The sequence below is a fragment of the Lonchura striata genome, chromosome Z, assembly GCF_050655825.1.
Source record: "Lonchura striata isolate lonStrDom1 chromosome Z, ASM5065582v1, whole genome shotgun sequence".
NCBI classification, from domain to species: domain Eukaryota; kingdom Metazoa; phylum Chordata; class Aves; order Passeriformes; family Estrildidae; genus Lonchura; species Lonchura striata.
Genome location: NC_140740.1, coordinates 4138908 through 4155464, shown reverse-complemented (window position 1 = coordinate 4155464; position 16557 = coordinate 4138908). Strand labels below are relative to the sequence as shown.

Genomic DNA, 16557 nt, shown 5'->3' with positions numbered 1-16557 from the left:
AGGATATATTACAATAACATCACTATACATTTTTACATCCCCATAATATCTACCTCCTAATTGTGAGAGCCAACTGTTACATGACTCATCTATAACACACAGAACCAGGAGAGAAGGCACTGTTGGCATAACAGCTGAAACAATTCCTAACAAATCTCCCACATATTTGCATGTTTATTGGATATGCCCAGGGCTCCTGATGATGTACATCTCTGACTTTATTCCTCTTTGCATGCAGTCAAACTGGCAGTGTCTGCCCACCAACAGCAGCTGCTCCGAGCTGGGAACACGCCTGGTGGTGCTGATTTCCAGAGGCTTCTGTGTCCCAGGAGAAGATAAGGAAGGAGCAGATTGAAAGGTGCTGGCACTGCTGCTGCTCTGTGCCAGAGAGCCCTGGCTGGGCAGGGCATGGCGCTGCAGGCTCTTTCTCCTGCCAGAGCTGGGCACACCTGGGAACAAGGCATGGCAACTTGTGGGGACACCAAGGGCTTTGTGGGGGCTGCATTGCTCAGCACACACCCAGGCCACCTGTGGCACAGAGTTCTGGTGCATAAAAAGATAAAGCAGAGGGAAATAGCTGGGAAAGGTTTCATTTTGACCTTTCTAACCTGCTCAGCAGAAGTGGCCAAAATGAAAGTTACAGAGCAGGGCCTGATCCCTTCTCCTGCAGGAGGGGCCCTGTACTTTGTAGTATATTGCTGTGGGCTAGATCATAAGATTTTGCCACTGATCCTGACACAGCATTTAGTGTTAAAAGTTGGAAAAAAGTCAGGGACAAGCTGTAGGAAGTCATCTGAGCAGGAGATAAAACTATTGTCAATCTAGTTGTTACTTGGAGATCGCCTTTTGAGGCATTAAAGGAATGGAAAACAGCGGGAACAAGCAGAGTACAACGTGGATGAAGATTTGGGGTTGATAAAGGAGTCTGATGGGAGGGATGAGTCAGATGGAGCTTTTGATGGGGGATTTGTTGAATACATCCTTGAAGAAGGTGCAGGTGCCCATGGAAGTTACCAGGCAGGCTACCAAAGCTTCCAGGAAAGTTGCCAGAGTTTCTGCGCTGGATGCTGAAGCTTTTGGGAAAGCTGCTAAGGCTTCCAGGCAGACTGCCAAAGTATCTCCTTCTCAGACTCCTAAGCCTCTGTATCTCACACCTGCACAGCAGCTTTCAGCGCTGCCTCTATACACTGCACCACTGCGCCAGTTAGCTGAAATGTCTTTAGCAGAGAGACAAACCCAGCTGTCTGCCCCCTGCTCCCCTCTGACGCTGTTGAGGCAGGATGGGAATGAATAGACTTTGTTCAGAAGGCTGAGACTATAACTGATTTATTTCAAAATACATCGCTCTTTTATGCAGAGCTCTGTGCAGTTTGTTCTTCTTCCAGGTACTCTCCTTCTGACCTAATGATGTTTCCGAAGCAGCAGCCTTCAGTACCGAGGCCTGTGTCAGGCCCAAGTGGATTTGGTTAAGTTTCTAGCTCGTGTCTTCAGCGTGGAGTCCAAGGACAGCAGGAAAAGCAGGGCAAGCAACACTTTACCGAGTGAGGAGGCTGAGGGCCGAGATGACCCTCGCCACAGCTCCGTTTCACGCCATGCCATGAAAGCAGGTAATTCATGACGGGACAGGGAGCAGGGCCGCGTTCTGCCCGCAGCCACACGCGCAGCGCGCTCCTCGGGCAGCCGTGCCCCCCGAGCGGCGGGAACAGCGCCAATTTCCTCCCGCCGGGGCCGGCTCGGCTGCGGGCGGCTCCAGCCGGCCCCGCCCCGCCCCGGCGGCGCCCTCGGGCCGAGCGGCTGCGGCCCCGGGTCCGGGCGGTGTCGGGGCCGTGCGGGGCCGCGCGGGGCCGTGTCGGGGCCATGTCGCGACACGGGCGGGTCCCGCGGCGGCAGCCCGGCGGGGCTGCGGGGGACGGGGCTGCCGCCGCCGCGGTGCGCGCCCGGGCCGAGCCCCTCGGGGCCGCCGGCGTGGACGAGGTGGTGGCAATAGCGGCGCAGCTGGCCCTGGAGCGGTTCCGGAGCGGGGACGAGGCGGGTGCGCGGCACGGCCCGGCCCGGGGGCAGCTGCGGGTGTGGGGAGGGCGCTGGCAGCGGGTCAGGGAGGGGATCCTGCCCCTCTGCCCGGCCCTGGTGAGGCACGGCTGGGGTGCTGTGTCCATCTCTGGGCTCCCCAGCACGGAGACAGGGAGCTGATAGAGCGGGTCCGGCAGAGACCACTGAGATGGAGGTCTCTCATCAGGAGAGCTGTGGGAGTTGGTCCTGTTTGGCCCAGAGGAGACTGAGAGGGGATCTCACTAATGCATATGAATATCTCCGAGATGAGTCCCAGGAAGGCGGTGCAGGCTTTTTGGTGACAGGACAAGGAGCAATGGCCATAAATTAAAAGAGAAGAAGTTCCACCTGAACTTGAGGGACAACTTCTTTCCTTTGAGAGTGGCAGAGCACTGAAACTGCTGCCCAGGGAAAGCGTTGAATTTCCCCCTCTGGACACATCCCAAACCCTAGATGTGTTCCTCTGTCACCTGCTCCAGGTGACCCTGCAGGGGGGTTGCACTGGGTGGTCTCCCTTCCAATCCTAACAATTCTGTGTTCTGTAACATTGAGATGTCAAGATTACTGCCTGTTGCATTGTTACTGTCTTTTCATTCTTATTTATCATTCTAGAGATGGCATTTCCTTCTAGTTTCACTAGTACTGAAAGAACATTTGTTCACCGGCTCTGTCAGTCTCTTGGACTGGTATCTAAAAGCAAAGGGTGAGTCGGGGTACAGTTTTCAGTTCTTTGGTGCAGACGGATAGAATTTCAAGACTAATGATAACCTAATTGATGTTTTCAACATACCCAACTGTGTTGCAAGGAAGAGTATTAGAGAAAAAAGTGTAAAAGTAGCTACAGAAATGAGCATCGTTGTTCATTGCTGTATGCATGCTTGGAAAAGCTTGTGACATGCATTTTGGGACAGCTTGATTTTATACTTTGTGGATTTAATGGCTCCATTAAAAAAGGTTCTCACTGTGATTTCTGTTTTTTTTTCTAAAGATTTTGCTTAGCATCTCATACCCTGACAGATAAAAGTTAAGCTAGAGTAGGTTCCTTTTTCCTAAAATAAGTTTTCCCTCCCCCCTGACAGAAAAGGAGCCAATCGATACCTGACTGTAAGGAAGAAGGATGTGTCAGAGGCACACGCAGTCATGACTTGTGACTTGGCTCTCTGTACGAAACACGCCGTCCGGAGCCTAATTCAGCGCTTTCCCGTCACAAATAAGGAACGCGCGGAGCTCCTGCCAAGGACAGAGCGAGGAAGTGCCTGTGCTGTTGAATCTGGTACGTTCAGCATGTGTTCTGATTTGGACTTGTCCATCGACACCACTCGAAACCACCTGCAACCCAGTGACAAAACAAACCTCTCTGTCCCCTCTGGTGTCCTAACAGACACCTTCAAACAAATGCATTAATTTTCCTTACTTTTAAGGTCTTTTATAACTGGTGCTGTGAGGAACTTGGGAAGTCATATCATGCACATTGAGATGTCCACCTTGTGTTGTGTTAATTTAGAATCTTTGAGCCAGTTCCAGCCAAATCTTTTTGGAAGCACATTTTGAAATGTGGCTTCACAGAAGTAACTATGAGGTGGGGTTGAAGAGTCAGTGTTACTGTGATGCCATAAGAACGCCTATATGAGAAAATGAGGTTGTCTGTTCTGCTTATAGAAATTAATGTCCTTGATAAATCAAGAATTTCAGTTTTTATTTCTTCATCTCTACAAAATAGATTTGGTGCTTAAGAGACTACTGTCCAGACTTGATTTCTTGAATATGGAAGAGTTCACTGAGAGACAAACTTCTGTCGAAATCTTGTTTGTTTGTTTTTTTTTAAAGCAAGGTTTTCATCTAGATTTTTGCTTTAGCAGCTACAAGTGGCAGAATTGCACTGTGTTTCTGTGTGCAGAGATGGGTGTAGTGAACAGAAAACATTTGTATCAGTATGCCTTGTTTAATTGCATGTTTTTGATACGTGGTGTCTCTTCTTGATGTGCTTTCTTTGCTGTTAATTCCAATTGTTTTTGTTGTTTAATAGGATTGTTATATGAACAGAGGGAAGCTGTAATAAAAGTACTGAAATGCAATGTCTTAGGAGTGTAAGGGATAAGTTAATGAACAGTCTAATATTTGCCTTTCTCTGCATCTCAAGAATGTATTTTTAGTTCTCCTGATCTCTTAGTCTGTTTTTCTTGGTACAACAGAGCTTGAAATTTAGTATATGAATCTGTTAATGGCATTACATATGTATAACTGAGTTTACAGCAAGCTTTTCATTCTGCCAGAGAATAATTCTCAAGGAATTATAGAGTAGCACTTGCAATGATGGATGTGAAGTAGCTCCCTCAGAAGATGTGCCCGTTTTTTGGCTACTTAGGCACTGCTTTCTAACACATCGCACTGCTGTGTGGGGGCCAGGGCTCTTGATACAGCATGCTTGCATTGGTATGATTTCAGGCAAACGTGTGGAATAGCTTAAAGGTTTAATTCTGTCAGCGTGTATTTCTAGAGGGAACTGCAGGTGTGAAATGTGGGCGCAGATACAAAGGCCACCAAAATACACCAGGCTGGTATTCTCTGGTTTAGTTTGTTTCTCCTTTTGCTCTTTGTAGGCTTTTTTGACTTGGAGCAATGCTCTGGAAGAGTCTGGTTTTCTTCAAAATACCCATGAAAGTAATAACTGTTTTGAAAAAATATCTATTCCAAGCACTGCAGGACATGCTATAAATATGATGTCTAAATGTGTGATGGGTTTGTCACTTTACCCACAGGGATGCATAAAAAGCCAGCAATGTTAATTTTTAAGTACAATTTTTGAGCAGTGTTTTTGTGACCTTCCTCTGTGTCTGCATAAATAAACTTTTAACTTGTCTTCACAGAAAAGAAAGAAGTAAACAAGACAAGTGGTCGACTTAATGATGGTATCCCCCAGGTCCCAGGGAAAAGAGGGGAATCAGAGTTTGATTCCTTCAGGCAGTCACTACCAGTTCTTGAAAAAGAGGAAGAAATTGTCCAAACCATAAAGGACAATAAAATTGTTTTGATTATAGGAGAGACTGGATCGGGAAAAACGACGCAGGTATGTTGCTTCAATGAAATAAAAACTGTAACAGTATTTATTCTAAACTAATGCCAATTGTGTAACATTTGTGATATGGGGTACTTTGATGCTATTTTAAGGCTTTCCTTTTCCTATGTGATTGAAAATGTTGTTCCAGTTAATTTTCTTGCTTTTGAAACACTAAGCCTCTAGATAGGTACTAGAAGCATAAATGATTCCTTACAATTTTCTGGTAGATACCATTTTTTCATTAAAATAATACAAAATATTGAAGGGAAAGTAGCTGTGATGTTTGTAGAACCCTTTTTCTTCTAAGGCTAGTTCTGTTCTTAGTATCCAGAGTAATCTGTTTTTTTGTGTTAAAATGTGAGATTATCTACAGGGCTTTGGTTTTTTTTTAGATTTCTCTGAAGCAGGAGGGAGGCACTGTAAGGTTTTTCTTTTAAAAAAACCTAAATAGGTTATACTTAGAAATTTATTTTCTGCTGATTCAGATATGCTTGCTTTGATAATTGTAATGAAAAGTCTTTTGCAGTGTCCAATATTGATGTGCAGTTAATGGTTTCCCTGTGCTAACAAAGCTGTGACTTTCTCAAAAAGCAAATTTGAACCACTTCTTTACAGATCCCTCAATTTATCCTTGATGACTGCTACAAGAATGGAACTCCCTGTCGTGTGTTTTGTACTCAGCCAAGACGTTTAGCAGCTGTTGCAGTGGCTGAAAGAGTGGCAGCAGAAAGAAGAGAGAAGATTGGCCAGACAATTGGTTACCAGATCCGGTTAGAGAGCAGGTACCAATGGTACTTCTAAGTGTCGGTTGATCTTGTGTTGGTCTTGTGAATCTTGTGTACATTGAAACCGCAGTATGTTTGTGTTGCAGCCTCACAGGTGGGATACGTTACTGCAGGTAAGGAATACGTAAGAGTGAAAAGGATGGCTTTCTTCCTGTGTTTTGCAGTTTCATGTAGAAGGTTGTCTTACAGAACTGAATCTCGGGTATTTTCTGTTGATTTCTTCTGCGGAGCGTATGCATGGAAATCCTTGTCTGATTTTCAGATCAAGTCTACACTTTCTTCTTTTTTTTCCCCCCCTCTCTGCTTTTAACATGTGTGGATCCAAAAGGTCTGCAAGCTTTGAAGGTAGGTGTGAAAACCAGCATGCTGTAACTAATGTTAAGTAGTGAGAGTTGATAGGAGCCATAAAAGGGAAAACAAAAAAATTGGAATGTGACTGATGAAGCTGAGCATTATTTATCAGTCTAGTCTGGATTAAATGTACTCTTCTTCAGCTTCTTTGTTTAAAACATGAAGTGATGCAAAAGTAAGAGATTTCAGTATCACTTGATGAGTTTGTCTGTAAAGCAGAGCATTAATGGATTGGTTGGGGTTTTTACATCTTTGCACCATGTAGCGAAATGACATTTCAGGGAAGGGCCAGCAGTTGAGATATGAGTGACCAGAAGATGGCCAAAGGTTGTGTTGCTTGAGTGAACAAAGATAACACATAGCTGGTGAAAATGAAAGCACTTGAACAATGAAGCCACAATAAGAATTCAAATATGTGTATGAAAGCTCACAAGGATATTAAGAGATTAGAAGAGCTGGTGAAAATGTGTCACAAATAAGCTGGATGATTAATAAATGGAAGTACTATGCTGGCAGAAGAAGAGCAAAGTCAGGTGAAAATGGCAGAATTACTGGAAGCAGTGCAGAAAATCCAGCTTGAGAAAAATCAATACAATTACTCCAGGGAAACACTGTAAGGGAGAGATAACAATATTTTGAGCTGTGGACAAAAGAAATTTGGAGTGGAGATGTTTAGAGGTTTGCTTAACTGTCTTCCAGAGAAAAGCGGTAGAGTACAGTACAGAGGAACTTTTCAGCTCTTTTAGGATGGCAGTAGCAGAGGGAGTAGTGAGAATTGCTGTTTTTATTGGGACAGCTAACTGTGCCCCAGGTATAGAATTGTAACATTTCAGTATTTTCACCTCCTGAAAAACCAGAGGATCAAGCAGATGACCCTGTGATTTAGTCAGCTGTAATGAGTTGTGTCTTCAAGGCAAGGCTTTGGGAGCTGTGGGGAGGCTTCTGTGAGGAGGTGCCAGAAGCCTCTCCCGTGTGTGACAGAGCCGGTGCCAGCCAAGACAGACCTGCCTCTGGCCAAGGCTGAGCCTATCTGCGATGGTGATAGTGCCTCTGGGACAGTGGGGAAATGGGGAGGAAAACCTGCACAACAGAGGCAGCGGTTCAGGAAGAGCGGTGAAAGCATGTGAGAGAAGCAGCTCTGCACACAGGAAGGTCAGTGCAGGAGGGGAGGAGATCCTCCAGCTGCCAGGGCAGCCCATGGTGCAGCCCATGGTGAGGCAGCTGTGGCCCAGCAGGCCGTGGAGGTCCGCGGTGCAGCAGGGATCCTCCTGTGAAGGATTCTGTGTTGGAGCAGGTAGATGCTTGAAGGAGGCTGTGATCCTCTGGGAAGTCTGTGCTGAAACAGGTTCCTGGCAGAAGCTGTGGCCCCGAGGAGGGAGCCACACAGAAGCAGGTTTGCTGTCAGGATTGTGACCCTGTGGGGTCCCACACTGGAGCAAGCTGTTCCTGAAGCACTGCACCCTGTGAAAAAGGACCTGTGCTGCAGCAGTTCCTGGAGAACTGCAGCCCATGGGAAGGACCCATATTGGAGAAGCTCGTGGAGGACCCACTTTCCCATGGGAGAGACCCACGTTCTCCTTGTCTTTCTCTGGAGCCTGGGAGTCTTTTTGTTGTGTTTCCTCTCCCCTGCCCATGGAGAGGACAGATAGAGTGGCTTGGGTAGGCACCTGGTGTCCAGACAGGCTCATCCCACCACATGTTGACAAGTACAAAGGCTATATCCAAGCACAGGCTGAGGAATTGGAACCTGGTTTTCCACATGGAATTTTCTAGTAAAATGAATGACGTGCAGGGTTTCTTCACAGTTTACTTTTACTTCCTTATTTATTAAAATGGAATCTTATTCTTCCAATTAATCTATTGTCCAGAGTTTTGGGGCGCAAGCACTACAAATTGTTAGGAAATGTCTGGGAAAAGGCACAGTTTAAAAACAAGTGGTGTGCATGAATCTTTTGAGGAGAGAACCGTAATATCTCTTCTGGTCAGCAGCTGCTTTAATTTTTGATCCATGGAAAGCTTTAAATGGTGCAAACCCCTGAGTTGTCTCTGTGATGTGATCCATAGGGTTTCTCCAAAGACGCTGGTAACATTCTGCACTAATGACATGCTCCTTGGCACGCTGATGGCAGGAGACAGCACTCTCTCCACCGTGACCCATGTTATTGTGGTGAGCATCCTGTGGTCTTTCATGTGGGGTGGAGCAATATGTATTGCTTTGGAAAATGAGGTCCTCATTTGTTTTACTTAAATTTGCTGAGCACTTCAGGTGTTTTTGTTTGGTAGAATCTGAGTCAACTTTAAAGACTTCAAAGAGTAGAATGCATGTTTTGTGCAGTTTGGTGTTTTTCTGTGTGTTTGCGTTTTTCCTGTAAAAATATCTTATTTTCATGCCAATGATTAAGTGTGGAATCAGGAGGAGTGGAGAAGGACAGAAATGTAAATTTTTCTGAACTTCTGTGGTCAGCAGAAAATCCATAGGGAGGCTTACCTTGATGTGGTTCAATGTGATTGTGTCAGAATTTCTCTTCCCATTTGTTTTAGCAATACAGGTTTTCAGTCCATTTGTTTGCCCAGAGTTTTCTAGATAATGTGGAGTCTAATTGCTAGCAAATTATTCAGATTGTTCATTTGTGATTATGTCAGTATTCCTGTGATGGAATTGAATAAGTAAAGGGAACTAGAATGTTTTTGGCAAGATTTAAGTACTGAAGATGAAAAGGTAAGTTTAGGTGCCTGCCTGTTTATCAAAGTTAAAAAAGCATGAGAATGATCTATACATTCTTGATGTCAGCCTACAAACTTTGTATTTTGAGTCCTTGTTTCCTTCATTCATAATATAAATCAAAACAGAAGAATGAAAAAGATGATTAATCAGTTATGTGCCTTAACCTACAGGCTTTGTGTATGACTTGTCTAATCAATTTGTCTGTTTTTCTGATTCTGTGGTGTCATACATTTCTTTAAATGCTTATCAGTGGTGAAGTGAGAATTTATTAAAATAAGATTTGTAGTTTGTGGTGTTTTCTTGAAATTCGGCTTCAAATACAAAATCAGAGAGGTTTCAGATACACACTTTAGCCTCTAAAGTTAAGGTGTTTACAGCTTCAGTGTTGGAAGGCACTCAGTGTGGATAAAATCTTTTTGAGGCATTTTTGTTTCTTTATGGATAGTTTTTTTAAAAAAACCTATTACTTAAACTGGACTCACACATTTTAAGGCCTCTGTAATGTGCCACCAAAACATGTATTTTTTTTTTAGAGAAGTTTGTTTTTGTCAGAAGTTGTGATCCTGAATCTGTGATGGTTTTTCATCTCTTTTTTTTCCCCTTTTGTTACAGGATGAAGTACATGAGAGGGATAGGTTCAGCGACTTCTTGCTAATAAAACTGAGAGACGTGCTGCAAAACCAGAATAATTTAAAACTAATTCTCTCTAGTGCTGCTCTAGACACAAATCTCTTTATTAGGTATTTTGGAAGCTGCCCAGTAATACATAGTAAGTCTTGATCTTAACTCTTAAGTCTGAGTATACCTGCCCTGAGACTCACAGATCTTACTAAACTGTAGCAAATTATTCTGAGGAAAGGCACATGATTAATACACTGAGAATTACAGGAATCCTTGTTCTTTCTGTATGCAGGTTTCTTATTTCTTGACTGTTTGCACCTCATTCAAAGTGAAGTGTTCTAGTCCCTGGGAGTTCTGTAAATGCAGGTACATCCTGCCCCCCCTCCACTCTTAATTGAAGAAGTAGGAAGAGGTTATTGAAGTTCTGTCTTCATGCTGATACAGGACTTAGGAGCTACATGAGTGTGATATATATTAGTGCATTCCAGTAGGATCTTACTCTTCAGGCTTTGTGAAGGTTGTTACTGGTTACTGGATAAAACACAGATAACTGTACAAGTTCAGTTCAGAAATACAGGCTTAGGCAGATTGGGTTTCACATGAAAAAAGAATTACATGATTCTCTGATTTAAGGAAAATTAGTAGTTGTTCATCTAGGTAAATATTCAGAAAAGACATCCAGTTTCACTTTGTTTGCAGACTCGGTTACCTGCAGTTAGACTACATTCAAATGCAAAGAAAAGTTACCATTATTTGCTGGTTTAATTTCATTTGACTGATCTTTAGTAAAGGCAAAATGTAAATGCGTGGGAGATGGGGGGTTTTTGTGGGTTTGCGGTTTTTGCCCCACCCTCCTTGTTTGCAGGTTTTCTGCATGGGTGACCTCCTCTGGCACCTTGCAATCCTCTTACTTTTTCAACAGTAATGTCCAACTTTAATGTGTTTTGAAAAGTAGCTTTTAAGAGAAATGCTTTATCTGACAATCATGTAGACTCTCTGCATGTCAGCCTTTTTTAAAAAAATCTCAACGGTTTTAGGAAATGGGATTGCTTACTGGTTTATTTTAGCAAATGTTTGTGAGGAGGAAACCTTTTTTTCCTTCCTTTTTTTGCAGATGGAAGTGTTTAGTTCTCAGTTTTGAATTTCTGCCCAGTTGAATAAGGTTTGCAGCTTGTTGGAGACAGGAATCTGGAAATTACACGTGATTTCATGTGCTCTGAATTTTTTTTGCAAGGGAGTGCCTCAGTTGTGATTGTTGTATGACTTTCCAGTTTAGTCTTTTTGCAGTTTCCTGTTCTTTCAGATCGGTCAATTTGTGTTGGAAAATCTGCTGACAATCTCTCCCAATCTCTCCAGTTTACCACAGTGTTCGTGCTGGTTATGTAACAGGCCAATAACAATTCAAAAGATGGTTTTTTCCCGTTTTTTTGGTTTTTTTTTTTTTTTTGGTTAATTTAAGAATTAAAAGAAGTGGCTTTGTCTGTTAATGTAATATACAAGGTTTGAGTCTCCTTCAGCAATACAAAATCCTGACCACAGAAACCACATTTTGTAGCTGTGGATCGCTGTAGTACACAGAGTTTGTGATCAGTGTTGGAAGGCTTCCTCTGTGACAGCTTCTAAAAGTATGTGAATTGTGGATTGTTCTTTCTGAAGGAAAATCCTGAGTGTTCCCGAGTCAGGTTAAGGAAGAAGAAATGAAACTGTAGAGATTTTAATCTTCATGCAGCAAGCATCCTGCAATGTCGACAGATAAGGTCTAGAAAACAGTCCTGTTGAAAAAGAAATCGGGATAAATTATCAGAAGATAAAGGCCGCTGGGATGTCTCATCTGTCAAGAAGTATTCAGTAAAGAAAGCTCAGCTTTGCTGAATTAGTTGAGGACATGGAGATAAGGCTGCCTTCTCACATGATTCTCATGAAAAGAAAGTAGTTCAGTACAAAGATGTACTGTCTCTGTGTGGAACCTTGCAAAAAGCTGTATTAATTGCTTATTAATTAATTACATTTTTAATCCAGATGGCAGACTTACATGGCAAGTTCTTGTTTGTAAGCCTAAACAAAAACGGCTGTTTTCTTTTTCTCATTTTCAAAAAATTGTAGTTAATAACTGTCAATCTTATGAACATCTCCTGCTGGAACACTTCATAAAATTGAAGAGGTTGAGGAGAAGCAAGGTGGCATTTGATTTTGGAAATGTTTTATTTTGTACAGTTTTGAGAAAAATAAACTCCAGTGAAGGTAGTTTTTTTAAAAAATTAATTCTGTAAGTGAAGCTGGTGAATATATGATCTTTTACAGATTTTTTCTATTTTAGTCCAAGGGAGACCTTTTGAAGTTAAAGAGATGTTTCTGGAGGACATTTTACGAAGCACTGGGTATACAAACAAAGAGATGGTGAAGTACAAAGAAAAGAAGCAGCAAGGTCAGTGGACTTGTTAATTCTAAGGGTTGGCAATGAGAATCATTGATTGAACAAACAATTAACAGAATTATTTTCTGTTGAAATTCCAGAGTCAGGAGATTAAATGAGTGTGATTAGATGACAACAAGTATCTTTAAGCTCTCAATATTTACATTATGGAAATAGTTTATGCAATTAAAGAAAAAAAATCACTTTGATTCAGTGGTTGCATTCTGTTTTCACTCAGTTGATAAATGTCATCTTTTTCTAATTATTATGCTGTAGAGTTATATATAACTGGGGGCTCTGCCCACATGAATACTAAAGAAGCATAGGATACTCTGTACCTTTGGGTGCAAATTAAAGTGCAGCTATTAAAGCAGGCATGATTTTGTACATCTTGCACTAAATGGACAAGGTATTTCCTTCACTAACATTTTTCACTGCTTTCTTCAGGCATGGATGTATTTTTTTAAGTGTTAACAGTCTTGAGCTATACATCATTGGTTTGAAGTTGATTAAGTAGATACTGCTTCAGAAGTTTTCCTGGCAACTGAAAGTAATGATCCCAGTGATTATTTAAAGAAAAAGTAAAAAATGCAAACCCCAAAGCTATAACATTCAATATCCAGTCCTAACTGGGTATTGATCACAGTGCTCATCTCTGATCACTGGGGTCAGAAAAGTTCAGTTAGGACACTGGTGTTTTCTGATGTTTCTTCCACTGGTGTAGAAAAGTCAGTTGTTACATGCAGGGACTGTATCACTTGTCTTCAGAATTCCATTTGTGGAAAAAGATCTGGTCTGAGATTGTGTAGAAGGTGATTACTTAAGGGAGATACTTTCAATGCAGTAGTTTGGAATAATGGAGGTTTGGGGGGTTAAACACCAAAGTGTTGGGTTTTACCTTGTTTTTATAGCCCTTGTTTGCAGTGGTGCTCTTTGGGTACCCTTAAACATGTCATTTACGTTGGACTGGTAGTAGCATTCTAGACTAAATAAAAGAGGTTGAATAGGTAAAACTTGGTAAAACCTGCTGTAACTAACTTTTTTAGTAGAAAACAATGGATAATAAATATGACTCTAAAACTTTCTTGGGGAATACTTTGCATTCTAGAAGAGAAACAGAAGAACACTCTTGATGAGTGGTGTTCAGCTCAAGATAACACTAACAAAGGGACATCTCAGAGACAAAAATCGGTTCCAAGGACAAATGAGGAGTACAAACGGTTGGATGATGGCAGTGACACAGTATTTAATCAACTGGTAAGTTTTTTATTTTGTCAGAAGAGATGTTATAGGTGTTTATATTTGTGTTGTATTACTAGCCATTTAAAATCTGTTTTCTAAAGTTCTGTCGAGTCTTTCAGGACATTAACGTATTTTAAAGATTACTTGATGAGGATGAACGGCTCTAGCTGAAGTGTGCTCTTCAGTTCGGGTGGTTGCACACAGCTGTTCCTCAGATCAAATGGCTCGACTGCCATTGTGTTCCTACTTGCGTATGACAAAATCAATGCATGAACCGATGCCTGAGTGCTGGGTTTCTGTTGCTGCTGGGAAAAATAACCATTGCAATTCTTTGTGGGTAATGTATGAGAATAAAGACAACTCTTGGAAAAGATTAAGCTTTCAATATTGTTTTTTGTCTTCAGACTGAAAAAGATGTGAATTGCCTTGAACCGTGGATAGTAAAAGAAATGGATTCCTGTCTTTCTGACATCTGGTTGCATAAAGATACTGATTCGTTTGCTCAGCTGTTAAATCTTATTTTAACTGAAAATGTCAGTGGTAAGTTTCATGTGTTATTACATAAGAAAAAAGCAACCTCAGATGTACTTAGATTTTTATGGCTACTTTTATCTCCAGTTTCAAATGGTGTTACCTTTGCATTCTGATGCCGACTGAAAAAAATGATAGGGCTAGCAAAAATAATGAGTTGTTCAGTTAGTTGTTGTTTTGAAGTATTGACAGAAGTGTGTTTCTAAAACAGTGTAGAATTCATATGAACTAACTTCAGAGATAAAGTGAGGAAACAAATTTTCTTTGGGCTGGAATTTGAAAGCAGTATTTGTACTATATTTAGATGAAAAAATAACATTTCTACTGGGTTTGCTGGATTTTTTTTTTTTTTTTTTTTTACTTCTCAGTTGATTATAGGCACAGTGAAACTGGTGCGACTGCTCTGATGATTTCTTCAGGGAGAGGCTTTTTGAGTCAAGTAGAACAGTTGATCAGCATGGGAGCAAGTATCCACTGCAAATCATCTAATGGCTGGTAAAAAGAGAGAAACCAAAAGATGGATTTATTTGTCAATATAGGAGAGAGAAAGAAAATTCTTTAACATCTAAATTAATTTGCTAACTTATCACACTGCTGTAAGAACTATAGATTTTGACAGCCTCAACAATTTCTAACTCCTCATAATCACATTGTTTTCTGTAAATTCTAAATTGAATTCTTAATTACATGGTCTTGATTATGAGCTATAAACTTTATTTCAGTAGGTATAAGATACTGGTTAGTAGAACAACTGTAATCTACTGAATTGGACCAAAATATTTGGCAATTCTAGTTTCATGGAGCTACACATATCAGAAGATCTTTCTGTTATGTTTCTAAATATATTGTAGCATGTAAAAATATTTGTGAATCTGTAGAAACTCAGGTTTTGTGGTCATGGAGTATGTCTTCATATAAACAGGGAAGTACAGTAAATAATTGTAGTATGGAATGATAAGAATTAGGATTCCAGGGGTCTGATATTTGGTACTAACATTTGAATAACTTGGGGAAGAAATGCAGTTTAAAGATAAAACAGTGAACTGCATAGTGAGGAGGACAGCTTCTGAAAGACATGAAATAGCCAGATGTTATGCCTGGGGTGTGACTTCTTGAGATGACTTCAAGGATACTGCAGACAGGCAGGTCTGATCTCTGCACCATTTTTAAAGGAATGGCACCTTCTTCCTCCTCACTTCCTTGTGTATGTTTGCTCCTGTGTAAAACTGACATTCTGTTGTGGTAAAGAACTGTAGTCACCTAAAAGTCAGCTGTTAACACCTATTCAAGCACTTTCAAATGGGAAGTTGCAGATCCAGCAATAACAGTACTGATGTCAATACAGAAATGGGTACAAAAGTCTGATGTCAATTGCCTCTCCTGATGTGCTCTTCATATGCATCTTTTGAAGTGAAAAGTCTAATAAAAACACTTGTGCAACTATTTCAGGATGGCTGTGGACTGGGCTAGGCACTTTGGACAGACAGAGGTTGTTCATCTGTTGGAATCCTACAGGTAAGCTGTAACTGTTTTGCAGAATGAGTTGTATATGATATACAAAGAGTTGTGATGGGAAATTTGAGATTTGTGTTCTAATCAGACCAGGTTTTAGCTTTTCATGCTCTAAAATCTGGACTTAATAGCAATACCTGTTTTTAAGAATAGGAATATTTTAAAAAATAAACAGCAAAAGAGTTTGTACTCAATAGCATATTGTTTATGTTTACACAACTTGCTAATTCTATACTATGTACCATTTTCTTTTCACATGCTTATTTTGGAAACAAATCTCTAATGTGTTTTTATCTATATTTTTTATATGCAATAGCATATTAAAGAAAATTTACAGAAGAAATGTGTACACTAGGCCATTCAAGAATGATTTTCTGATTAACTTACAGTTATCATACTGGAAGGTAGTGTTTTGTAAAGATTACTATAATTTCTCTTAGTGTAGTTTCTGCTGGTGGGAAATTTTTGGAGAAGACGTATCTCTTAAATATTTTTACTTGAAGAGATAAACGAGAAATATCTTTATACTTTCCTTTGCTTATGGTTGTGTTTCAATGAAGTTGAAGAAAACTCAAGTTAACACTAATAAATAAAGTGGCATCCTTCATTGGGTTAACATTGGAATCAGTAAACAGTAATAGTATGGTGATTCCCTTCTGGTACACTTAAACATCAGAATTCAAGACCAACAGTCATGTTGGTCTCGATCTAAGTTTGAGTTGATGGCTCAATGCAAACCCTAAGGGGCAGCCTTGATTCTGGTGTATTTTCCTGTTACAGCGCTTCATTCGGATTTGGAAACATGGATGAAAATTCCCTGGTCCAAAAGAGTGCTAGTGACCTTAGTGCAGAGGACAGAGAGCTACTGACAGCTTACCATCACAGTTTTGATGATGAAAAAGTGGATCTGGATCTGATAATGCACTTACTTCACAGCATCTGTCATAGTTCTGATGCAGGTAGGTAAATACCTAACCAGTGGTTGTGGATTTGACTTCTGATAATCATGCTCTTTTTTCAGCAATCCACAAACGTTAAAACCTTCTGAGTGCTATTTGACATGTATTTGAATTTTCTGTTTAACTTTGCAAACCCACTTCCTTTTTTAGGAGCAATTTTAATATTTCTTCCTGGGTATGATGAGATAGTGAGCCTGAGGGACCGCATTGTTTTGGATGACAAGAGATTTGCTGATAATGCTCACAGGTAAAACCTTTAGTTACTGTGGCTTTTCATTGCTTCTTTTAAGGATCCTTAAAATGTCCCTTTT

The 16557-nt window shown here is 41.0% G+C and overlaps 1 protein-coding gene across 1 annotated transcript in view; it reads left to right on the top strand.

Moving 5' to 3' along the window:
- Window positions 1-1814: 1814 nt before the first annotated feature.
- The window catches only part of LOC144248361 (3'-5' RNA helicase YTHDC2-like), a 24178-nt gene continuing 9435 nt past the window's right edge, over window positions 1815-16557 (top strand). Inside the window, exons 1-14 of the mRNA XM_077790448.2 lie at window positions 1815-2032; window positions 2662-2752; window positions 3129-3322; window positions 4917-5116; window positions 5723-5889; window positions 8308-8410; window positions 9581-9737; window positions 11907-12014; window positions 13111-13259; window positions 13649-13784; window positions 14144-14270; window positions 15225-15290; window positions 16068-16246; window positions 16397-16493. Coding sequence (XP_077646574.2) covers window positions 1858-2032; window positions 2662-2752; window positions 3129-3322; window positions 4917-5116; window positions 5723-5889; window positions 8308-8410; window positions 9581-9737; window positions 11907-12014; window positions 13111-13259; window positions 13649-13784; window positions 14144-14270; window positions 15225-15290; window positions 16068-16246; window positions 16397-16493 — 1949 coding nt within the window. The 5' untranslated portion in view covers window positions 1815-1857. The remainder of the gene's footprint in view (window positions 2033-2661; window positions 2753-3128; window positions 3323-4916; window positions 5117-5722; window positions 5890-8307; window positions 8411-9580; window positions 9738-11906; window positions 12015-13110; window positions 13260-13648; window positions 13785-14143; window positions 14271-15224; window positions 15291-16067; window positions 16247-16396; window positions 16494-16557) is intronic.